Source organism: Anas platyrhynchos, chromosome 14, assembly GCF_047663525.1.
Source record: "Anas platyrhynchos isolate ZD024472 breed Pekin duck chromosome 14, IASCAAS_PekinDuck_T2T, whole genome shotgun sequence".
Lineage (NCBI taxonomy): Eukaryota > Metazoa > Chordata > Aves > Anseriformes > Anatidae > Anas > Anas platyrhynchos.
The window spans coordinates 2,378,249-2,390,552 of NC_092600.1; the positions used below are offsets into that span (position 1 = coordinate 2,378,249).

General features: G+C 41.6%; 1 protein-coding gene across 4 annotated transcripts in view; it reads right to left on the reverse strand.

Annotated features, from left to right (window-relative positions):
* Window positions 1-12,304, reverse strand: part of FSTL4 (follistatin like 4) — a 207,954-nt gene that overhangs the window by 83,911 nt on the left and 111,739 nt on the right. For all 4 annotated transcript variants that reach the window (XM_072023219.1, XM_027468512.3, XM_027468511.3 and 1 more), the window contains exon 6: window positions 12,158-12,278. In XM_072023219.1, the coding sequence (XP_071879320.1) occupies window positions 12,158-12,278 (121 nt within the window). The remainder of the gene's footprint in view (window positions 1-12,157; window positions 12,279-12,304) is intronic.

Here is a 12,304-nt window from a genome sequence, read left to right on the forward strand (position 1 = left end):
ATTGCAGGGAAAATCTTTTATTCCCCAATGTCCCCTGTTAAAGACCTCTTACAGAAAAGGAATCCAACAGTTCATTACTTCTATCTGCTCAACATACTTTTGACATAATTGTATTAGTGCCTAGTTGCAGAGCTTGAAAAGTGAAATCTGAAAAGCGGCTTTTTGCCATCGGTTTATTTATTTGCGGAAGCCCGGCTCGTGCACTAGAATACAAACCATGTTATTTGCAGTTCATATAATTTGTTTAATGCACGATGTTCAAGAGGCCACCCGTGCTAATGCATCAAAGGAATAAGCGAGTTACTCTCCCGCTGCATTTAAGGAGAAAACTACTCTCTGAGCCAAATCCCTCCTGTGGATGCACTTGGCTTTCACCTAACTCGAGTCAGCGAGGGGGCACGGGAAGGGAAATGCCAGAGGGGAGAGGCTGGGGCTGCGAGGGGCCCCCCAGTGAAGCTGCTCTGCTGATGCCTACTGCATTTCTGTTCTCACCAAAAGCTATTCGACTTGGTAGATGTCCATGCACCACCGCAAGATGAATGCATGTTATGTCCATTGTAAGTCGCTTTCATCTTCCATTCAGCTGCAGCAGTTGGACGTCAATGCATTAATTACAATCCACGGGGCCTGTTCATCACATTACACTGAAGTATTCAATAAATACAAATTAACACACTGGAGCCCTTCCATGAACATATCTTGCCTAACTCGGAGTGAATGGATTCATAAAAATACATCTTAAAACATAATAAGGAGGAAAATGGCAATTCTGTAGCAAATTTAGCCTAATATACATCTTATATTTTAGCAGATGATTGGTTAGTAAATTGCATTAAAAGCAGAACAACTCTATTAGCTGTGCCAGAAGATGCATTACACCTCCCAGCAGGCTCCAAACTGTTCCACCTAGGAGAGACACGTGTGTTTTTGGTAGTTTATATTGCACTGTCAGACTAACGGTGAAACAAAACCAATAATAATTAGCGTTAAAGTAAGTAGAGATGTGCTCTCTAGAACAGTCACATGCTCATTTTGTATCTTCTTAAGCCCATAAAGTACCATGTGGGCTTATCTCTGAGGCAGGAGATGATTTAGGTGGCTACCACAGCGTTACACGAATTAAAGGCGGACAGTGCAGACTTCTACTACAGGAGAATCTGGCACGCAGCTCGTTCTTGCTAAAATACAGCACAACAGCCTCCGACACCAGTAATGACCAAACACAACCAGGCACCACCACAGCTTCTGAAATAATTTTGCCTTCAGGGCCTAGAGGAGTCTAAATCCAACCTAGTGATGCCCACAAATCAGCTACAGGTGTCAGGGTTGCCATGCTCTCGTTTGGGGCTTTAGGGCAGAAAAAGCAGCGTTCACCTCCTGGGTGGGATGGGAAGGTCCACGCAGCCCACCCCAACCAAGAGGTCTTCAGTGTGCAACCCCAGCCTTTCTCTGCAGGGCTTGCATGCTACAGAAAAACATGTTAACCTTCCCTAGGATAGTACAGAAATGAGATTTGTTATTTTTGATGCTGCAGGACCTCCTGGTGTAAGTTAGGAGAGGATGAACAAGTTGGCAGACATCAGCCTGGGAAGGCTGCCTCCTGTCCTACAAATCAAGCCCTGCGGGTGGCTCGTTTTCAACCTAATTGCTACAAACAGCAGGAAATGATAACTTTACACGGGGACTTGTACCCACAAACAAGCAGATCCATCCTCAAGAGGAACCCTCCCCTGGGCGCGTAAAACAGCAGCTTCTGGGGACACAGCACGGCGTTCACCAGTCTCATCATACAAGCACTGGCAAATGTTTTTCCTTCAGCCACTGATTTTATTAAGAGCATTCGAGAGGTCTGTGCTAATGGAGATAGATTAGATAACCAGAACAATATTAAGACTGGACAGGCAGTAGCAGTGCTGGTTTTCCTCTCATCAGATTGCTCCAGGCTCAGTACACAGCTCCTGAATTTTCATGGCAGAAATGATTTTTTTTTTTCCCCACCAGGCAAAGGGCGCCTCAGATCAATAGCCTCAGGGAGGTGAGCGGAATATAAAAGGGAGACACTCGTGCAGCAATACTTTTAGGATTCTGACTGCAAGAGCTATCAAACAAGAGCCACCTGGCTGTATATTCAAAATATGCATATGACACCTTTTGGTGTAAAAGGAAACACTGCAGTGGCATTGCCTGAACTCAGCCAATGCTATGGCAGGACTAGTAATGACTCCTGGGTTTTCACAGACCAGGGTCTAATATGTTTTTTTCCTTCTTTTTTTTCCTTTTTTTTTTTTTTTTTTTTTTTTTTTTAATGTTTCCATGCATGAACAGCAGTAAGGCAACCAGGCTGCAGGCATAGCTTCAGCCAAGGGCGGTTTGATGAACGACTCCGTGGTAGCATCAAACACTGTGCAAAGACATATTTTCTCCACAATTAAAATGAAGCATGAATGACATGGAGAATCAGGTCACAGAGCCAGACAGGAGAACAAAAACACAGGAACAGACACTCTGGACAGCGTCTTGCAGGAACACTTCAAAATCAGCCCGTACCTGAAAGCAATTACAGCAGCAGCTCTATCAGACCGGAGCCCTGCACTGAACCTACAGAAAATCAGGCTGTGGGAAAGCCTTGTGAAATACAGTTCATGTTAAAATATATCCTGAAAGTGTATTTAGAAAGTTACCTCAGTCTTTCAAGCTCTCCTGTGTTCCATTTAATTTCATATTTAAAAAGTACCTATAGATTTTGTAATCACAGGGTGAGGATATTTTTACTCTCCTTTTTCACCCTGCTCCTTTTTTGGTGCTTTGCTTTGCAATTAATGTCATTCCCACTCCCGTATGTGCTCCCTTCTGTCCCCCTCCATACTCCATCACCACTCCAGCAGTTTTCTGGGGCTGTGATAAACAGCTCTGCAAAGCTGGTGCTGTGTCTTTCTGGTCACTGAGCAGGCAATTGCTCCAAATGCCCTTCAGTGTCCAGCGGGGTATCTGTGACCTTTTTCTAACACTTTAGTCAGGTTTTATGATGAACAGGATGACAAATACAAAGAAACAAGCCACAGACTGGCATATACTTAGCAGTTTTTTTTTCCTTGGTAAATCACAGCCATGGATTCCTTCTACAAGCAGCAAGTTTCCAATAATACTGCCGGGATGCCTGTGCTCTGCTGGAGGATGCAGGATCTGAGCGTGGCTCAAAGCGTGAGTTCAGTGGGGCTGCACTTACCGGTCTGCAGAAACAGAAACAAAAACTCTGCAGATGTACCTTACACACTGCAGAGGGGAAAATCTCAGGGCAGAGCGATGCTTTGGAGGCCCGAGCTCAGTCGTTTATTTCTATTGACAGCTCCTGATGTTCTTCCTGAAGTTTTGACCATCCAGAAACTTGAGAATGAGCTTTTTATGATGGTGCTAAAGACAGACATTGGCAACAGCTGAGCCTCACCTCAAATCTTGATGCCACTGAAGCATCTTCAAAGCTTTTTACTTTTTTTCTATAGGTTAGTGCCTTAAGAAAAAAAAAAAAAAGGAAAGAAAGAAAGAAAAAAGGAAGAAAACACCTCTTTTTGGAAGTATTAAAGCAGAACTGTCCTTTGAGTTCAGCTCATTCACTTTCCTACTGCTGTTTTTTTTTTTTTCAGTTTCTATCTGGACATCCTGGATTTGTCAAGGAGATTTTCTCCTGTGAAGAACATGAAATAAAAACATCTCAGCTGTGGCTCTAGATAAATTGTATCATTGCACTGGGGATATGTACTGTACTTGGTAATTTTCTGATGGCTGCTCTGGCATTTTGATTAAAAAATTAGCACTGTAGCTCTGCAGTGTTATACAGTGTCAATAAAGTATGTGCTAAATGAACTAGGAACTGGTTGATGGACAATCTCAAAAAGCAGTTCTCACCGGGGAGCTCTCTAACAGGGCTGCTTCTGGTGGCACTGCACGGAGAGTCATGCACAGCCTGAATCTGTCCAACGTCTCTGTGAGGTCTGGAATGAGCACAGACATCCCAGCTGAAATTACGGACACCAGGCACTGATAAGAGAGGCCAGCAGAAGACAGGACTGATGCACAGGGCTTCCAGGGTTTGCCAGTAAGCTGGGCCCATAAACAGTAATTACAACCACATATGCAGTTATATGACCACGTGTCCAAGACCAAGGAATGCAGGACACAACTGTAACATGGAAACCAGATGATAAAACTAATCTTTAGCAGGGAAAAGTGCAAGAAAGTGACACACAACTGGCCAAATACCAGTGTGATCCCTGCCTGGACAGGAGAGGTCACCCTCAGCATCGACGTTGGTGATACTCAACCTAAAAGCACCATGAGCTGCCTAAAACAAATCCATGAGCCAAGGTGTGGCAGCTGCTGTCCACACATCTGAGGCAGATGGCAGATACACTTCTGCTGATATATTAAGGAACATTTTTGGACTTCAAAGCTATGAATCTGCTAAACACGTTGGGGAAGAAAAGATGAAGAGCATGTGGATGGAAAAGCAATTCAAAGCATCCATGAGATGCCTGGAAGGGAAAACAGAACATACACAGTAGTGTTTCTTAGATGAAGGAAGATTTCAGAAGATAAATATAGCTTTACCAATTACTGATTACAATTTCCCTTATATTTAGGGAAAAGAAAAAAAAAAAAAAGCAACTACAGATTTTTGCTTCATGACTTTGCCTCATTTGCTTCCCAAATTCCTTGGAAAAACATTTACTGAAAAAAAATAAAAGGAACTACAATGCAGAAAGTTTAGGTCTGATTTTCTGCTTTTGCCAGAACAGAACGAAGCCATAGGAAAGCCTTCAGTTCTACCCTCTCAGCTAATTGAAAATGCAAATTATAATTTATAGATCCCTACCTACGTGACCTGAAGGTGCGTGTCAGTCTGAAGGACTGCCAGTCATTTTATGATCCCACCGACATTTCTATTTGCTGTTCACTGACGTAATTTTGTGTCTGCAAGCAACTGAGGATGCTATTATTTGTGTATGTGAGATTGCTTCAGTGAACGTTGCTGTATGGATCAAATAATTTTTTGAGGAATGGTATTTGCCTGCTTTTACGCACCACTGAGTCACTCATAAATACTTATAAATATTAAGATATTCTGCTCCTGCAGGAGTGTGTAGACATTTGATATGGTTTGTACTACATCACCTCAGAAGCACTACTCCACATCGCAAAGTCTTGCATTTGAAACCAAGATTAACAAATCAATGCACCCTGAAGAGCACGTTAAAATCACCATTGTATTCTAGTGAGTTTTCTTTGCAATTCGCAGAGGATAGGTTTCCAATAACAACTTGTAATTAGTTCATTTTCTCTGATTCAGTCGTTATATATTAAGCCCATTGACATTTTCCAGATGGTATCTTTCAGAATAACAGGTATTTGAAAAACTACTAGAGTTTGGCAATTCACATTTGAGTGCACTGCTACCCGCGTGCAACCGAGACATGCGTCTGCGGAGAAGGAAACAGCAAAACAGGCATCAGATCTCTGCATTTTCAGGAAAGAAACTGGATAGCAACTCTTGACAACAAACACAAAATCATTTCAACCACCTCTCTTTGCCATTAATCCTATCAAAATTTTAACTCTGGACACTCTATTAACACAAATCCTCATGTAAAAATGTATAAACTCAGCAGACTACAAAACTGAGCAGCAAACACGTTTGGATGAATTAATCTGTGGTCTCAACATGCGAACATTTCCCTTCTTGGCCTGAGGCAAAACCAGGTCCCTCTTTCCAATGGTAAACATGCATCCACGTGGAACGTATTTTTTTCTTGATCTGAGCATTCTTAGTGTTTTTCCCCAGAACCATAGTTTAGCTTAGGAAGCATTCTTGCTTGGATTACGTTTGTCTTTATTTTTAACACTTTTTTTTTTTCCTCTGAGGTAAACCTTTTACTTTGTTCAAAATGAAGCAGAAGCATTGAGAATACACAAGATGCTACAGAAAATCCCAACTCTTACAGCTGCTTTGTGGAACCACAAACAGTGCAGGGAACTGTGCTGGAGCCCAGCGATACATTTTAGACTTGGAGCTCAGAGCTGGAGGCTTTCACAGTGAGGAGAGCTTTAAAAAGAAAAAGAATTTACTTTTTTCTTTTTTTTTGTTTTTTTTTTTTTTTTTTCCCTTTGAATGTTTCTTTGATACCAAGGAAAACAACAGGAGTGAAAATCAAAGCAATAAAGGTTTCTTCATTCACAAATTACCTCCCCACTAAAATCGAGTGAGGATGAACTCACTCAGAGTCCCCAGCTAAGTGTCCTAGCAGTCAAAATATCATTTCCAGGTGCACCAGGATCACGTCTAGTGCTAAAGTCAGGCATCTTGCACTCCGCTCAGGAGCAAGGCAAGGAGTTTGTTGCTTCTGAAGATTTAAAAAGCCCACAAAGACCTCTGAGAGCTCAAGCACCTGCCTGCAGCTCAGCCCTGGGCTGGAACACAGGCACTGGAGCACACACAGCCCCCAGCGCTGATTCCTGTATCGCCACTTTATAAAGTGCCCGTGTCTCCCTACAACACAGTGCTGCCAGTTCGGTCCTAATAAAGCCTAAAAAAACAGTGCAGGATCCCAGCTCGGCTGCAGAAACACAGTTACTAAATGATGCTGCAGTGATGTGAATGCCTGCTGGTGTTTCCCATCATCTCTGCTCAGCCACTCTGCCTCTGCTGCAGAAATCTAGCCGAACAGTTTCAAATTTCTGCTTTTTGCTTGATTTTTAACTTTTAGTTTTGTTTTTGCTATAAGAACACGCTATTAAATTAATTATTCCAGAAAACACCCAAAAAGTCACCTTTATGCACGGCAACACGGCTGCACGGGACTCCTCGAGGCAGGCTGGAACCGCTTGCTTTGGCCAGCTGAAGGAAACCTCATTTCTTTCCCGAGCACTTCGCATCACCTCTAACATTGCCTCAAACCGAAAGCAGAGGCCAGCGCTCCCCTGCTCGCTGAGGCGTGTTTGAAGTTTGGGTATCGCATAGCTCACAGGAGAAACAAATCAATGCCGGTAAGCTAATGAATTATTTCCAACTTTGTACCAATATCTGCAGCAACATGAAAGAAAAATTACATAGCGAGGAGATTACAGCTGGGGAGGCTGAGCGTGGTGCACAAATTGTCAATATTTTAGGGCTGTGATTTGATCCTGGAGATAACTGTTGCTACAACATTGCTAAAGAGAAGACCTCAAGCAAAACATTTTATCTCACAATATAGTTGTCCGATATAATTAACCAAGCTTGACCAATCTGGCTGGAAGACAGCAGCAACCAATGCCCAACCCTACGTGCCGCACCAACGGGGAGACCACGTCTGTAAAACACACAAGTAAATGGTTCATCTGGAAACGGAATTTACGGATGCAATTTCAGCCGAACACCTGGGTTTCCAGTCCTACGTGGAATACATACATTATGGACATATTTCCAAACGTGTGCATTCATTTTCCTCAAACGCAATTTATTTACATCTTTCCTTAAGATGGGATTTCTATCACGAATAGCAACGCTTCTGAATGTTTCCTCCGTGACTCCACCAACTCGCTCGCCCCCGTGCCCCAGAGCTCTGCCAGCATCGATCTCGGTGCTTTGGTGACGATTACAAAGCTCTATCCACGAGTAGTTTCCAGCGAAACAGAAATATCAGAAATATAGCCCGCAAAAATAAATCTCCTTTATATTCTGCACTTCTGACGAGGCTCAGGAGGATGCCTGGAGGAGTTGGGAGCGAACGGCTCCTCTCACTGCGCGGTCTTATTGCCTGATGGGGAATAGAGCTACAGGAGGTTTTAGGACCTACGGGAGGTTTTAGGGCCTGCAGGAGGTTTTAGGGCCTGCAGGAGGTTTTAGGACCTGCAGGAGGTTTTAGGACCACTGCGCTAAGTCTGGAGCCAGGCTCACTGCTGCTTCTCTGCAGCACCAGCAATGATTTATCCAACAACCATGCCCAGCCTAGGCTCCCGATTCATTTCTTTGTTCAAATTCACCCATAGTGCATTTTTTGATAAATTTCAAGGAGTTATAAAAGGAAAATCTGAAGTAAAGCAGAAGCAGGGAAGAACACAAACTTCTTGTAAAAAGTTTAACAGCACAAGAATGGCCAATGTGAGAAAATTTAAGAGCGAGAAGAGCACACAGCTCCTGCAACCACTTCTGCATTCTTTCCTGCAGGAAATTCTCCTCTTTTAAACTCCATTTGTGTTTGTCCAATAAAGACGTGTCTCATCAACAGCAACATACCCCCCTTCGTAGAGAAACAGCAATCAATTTTCTCTCTACACGTAATGGATGTGCATAACTGGTTGGGAAATGTAACGGGATGGAAAAATAGTGATTTAGTATTTTTATTTCAAACTGTCTTTTTTTTTTTTTTTTGTCCAGACAGGACATCTGAGACCTCAAAATGTCAGAGCAGAGCCACTGGAAAGTGTACGATACAGCCCAAGAGCCGCACTCTGAAAACGCGTGGGGCACGCAAGGCGACCTCGGCAAGCTGTGACTGCTTGGGGATGTGGGAATTATCTTGTAATTTCTAATCTGACCCAGTGAAATACCCCTGATCTTCTACACAACCTCAGTCAAAAACCTTTCTAAACCCAGCATGACCTACTGGAAACAGCTGCCACAGGGTAGCAAGGGTGCTTGCAAAAAGCCTTTTTTTTTCCTTTCTGAAGTACAGTGAATTGTAAAGGCTGGATGTTGGTCAGGAGAGTGCTCTAATTGGCAATGAGCTAGAATTTAAGGGGATTTTATCACAGGCTTAATAACTTATTAGCTAAACAATGTTGACAAGATAAAGCCATTTTGATGGAATGCATGTTTTCCCTCTCTTCGACATATTTGTGTTACAAATGGACCTGTCCACATCGATGATAATATAGATCTAGAAGGTTACACTGATTTTTTTTTTTTTTTTCCCAGCTAGGCTTTCACATCTGCCAACCTGCTACTTTCCCATTAGGGAAGACAACAGGAAAGCCAAAAGTGACATGCCTAATTCTAATGACCTCCAGTCAGATACGGTTCCAGAAGTTATATCTAAAAATCACTCATCTGAGCATATTTAAAACAGGACTCAGCTGGGTGATGTGCTCGCCAATTTACTCAACTATCACCATGTTGATTAATTAGATGCATCCTCTGCGTTAGTACTTATGAAAACTAAGCTTCTTATTTATTACTCATTTATTGAATCTTTCTTTTGACAACATAAAGGAAAGATAACAGACAAGTACCCTTACCAGTACTCTCTCTGGTTTTGAAAATCTTGACATCATCATCTTAAAAACAAATTGCTTTTCATTATGGCCCTAAATCTTCTTATCTAATAAAATTTACTAATGAGAAATTAGAAGACACCTAAAGTTTGTTCTTTCCAGAGCTGCCAGGAGAATATTTGAACTGTCTCAGATGTTACTCATGCATGATTAAGATGATTTGAAAAGCGATACTTTAATCCTGGGCTAACAGATACTTCTATTCATCCCCATACACAAAAGCAAATTTCTAAACATTGTATTCTTGGGATGCGGGGATAAAAGAACTTTCAGAAAAACAGAAGAAAGATGATGCATTAGATAGGGTTTGGAGGAGGGCCGCGATTTCTGTCCATAATCTGAAGCTGTGCATTAAGATGTAGATACAATTGGTTAGCACGTTGAGAAATTACTACTAAAAACAGCATCTATTAGAAGTAGTACTTGTAAAGGTGAAACCAGGTTTCAGAAAAAGAGGCTGGATTTTTCTCACCCACACAGTTTTCATGCCCTTACAGCTGATTAACATGGCTGGGGATCCAACTCACCCTTTGGACCTGCTCGGATAGACGATGTGTTGAAAGAAAGCAAAAGAGAGACACGGAGTGAGAAATTACAATTTTGTGGCTCTGTAAGTTACAGAAAGGCCACGAGTCCCTTTAAAATGAAATGCAACGTCCAAAGTATCACAAGAATGACAAATTGGAAAGCTCTTTACATTATCAAGGTCATCTTCAAACCTTTCAAACGCTGCAACACTACAGTGGAGCACAGTATGCTGAAACACACGTTAACAGAGTTTTAGAGAGGATAAATTAGATCGAGACTTTCTAATGTCACTGAATTCTTGTAGTTAGGTTCCTCAGCTTGCTGAGCAGCAATCCCCGCAGCCTGCTGCTGGCGTGCAAAAATGAGTGACTTGGGTGAATTTCAAGCAACAAAAGGATGACCCTAATGGGCAACAAATATGAAAAATGTTCTAAACTACTGTTGCAAGCTGAAGGCTGCCTTATAATGAAGCACAGAGTTAATACACATATTTTAAAGATGATTTTCCTAGGTAATGAAGTAAAAGAAAAAAATATACTTTTACCAGGCACTGAAGTTCACTTACAGAGTCTGCAAAGTTTCTAAAGTTACAAGCAATGCACTTCACTTTTAAATTAAGAGCTGATGACCATTAGCTGCTCTGGATAAAAACATGGATTCTAGGAAACAGAAAATGGAGAAGTAAGTCCAATTTTCAGCATCTTTTCATATACAAAATCCTTTTGGTAGACAGTCATTCCACTTTTTTTTTTTTGTTGTTACAGTATTTTTGCTGTTTATTGATTGCTGTCTCTGTTCATTGGTTAATATTTTGCACCTGTCTTATTTTCATTACCTACTTAAAATTCACTGAACCAAAAACAGATGCAGATGACTACTCCTGGAGTTTAGTTACGAGTTGCTGTGACTTTGAGAACCCATTGATCCAAATATGCTCCCAAATAACTGCATGTCAGGCCTTTATAGCTGGGTTAATTCACTTTATAGCTTTCTTAATGTATGAGGTTTTATGTTTTACTGTATATCTCCTGATTTGAGTATGCTGTGTTGAATTAAATGCATATGTGGTTCAAACAGGTCCAAGGTGACAACTGGGGCTAATTTTAAAGCATTTTACACATTATTATCCAAAGTTTGGTGTTTTTTTTTTTTTTTCCTTAATGAAAAGCCAGGAGTGAGGAAAACAGAACCCATTCTCTTAGAAAAGAGGGTATTTGGAAAAAATAGAGATTGTGCATTAGCATCACAGCTTGCCAAAAAGCATCAATGAGGAACTTGCTGGTGTGCTGCATGTGGGATTCCTGCACGCACTGAGCTGCCTTCACTGAGCAAGAACCAGAGCAGGGTGCCCTGGTTTAGAAAATGAAATTAAGAGGTACTTTGGCTTTAAAATGTCATATGCAGAGTTTTGAGAATCCAACTTAAAAGTAACGAGTTTATTATCAGCCTTTTGCCCACACTGAACAGTTCAATGGTTGAAATCCTGTTTTCATTTAAAGAGCATTAATAATATCTTTGATAAATCACGCACAAATACTCTGTAGCTCACCAGCCTGATTGGTGCAGAACAAACAAACAAAAACTATTATTTTTTGTTTTTTTTTCTTTTTAGTATTCCAAAGTGAAAAGCGTCAATAAAATTTCACCTGTCATCCAGGTGAAGGAGACAACGAGGGACTTTTCCAGGGAAGAGGGAAGGACTTCAACTAATGCTTAATTTAGAACACAGCTTTATGAAGATAAATGGGATAACACAAGCACTTATTGTTTGACACTGTTTAAGTAGCTCAGTGATCTAGGTATGTTTGCAAATGGTGATGAGCGATCTACTAACATCACGCTTGCTCCTTCACTTACTAACATGGAAACAAAATATAGAAACATAATATTCAGTTAAATACCTTCCCCACAGCAAGCTAACACACACCACAAGACATCTGCATGGGTTTCAAGAAGAGAAAGAAGAAAGTAATTTCCTATGTGTATTCTTCCCTCAGTATTAATTCAGAACCACATATTTGGGTCTACAGACCCAGCCTCTTCACCGACATCTCTCCATTGCCACTGACTGGAAGCCAACACCAGGAAGCACAACAAAAACCACGAGATAAACGTAAGTCCCCCACACTTTTGCCAATCTCCTAGTTCATGCACATCCTTTGGAGCACAATAACCTTCGGAAACAAGCCTTTCAAAGTAATTTCCATGCCATTAAATACAAAAAGGGACTATTTTTGCTGACCACATCTGGGCAGACAACACTGGCCCCACAGATATTCGCATGCTTTCAATACCAAGGACAGACAAAAGCATCAGGACTTACGGAAGGCTGTATAGAGCTCCTGCAGGGTTAAGCGCCCGTCATTGTTATAATCATCAAACCGGAGGAGGTCTTCTAGCGTACAATCCAATAAATCATCGTCCAGATCCTCCTGCTCCATTAGCTGTGGCAAAGAAAACATGAAATCTT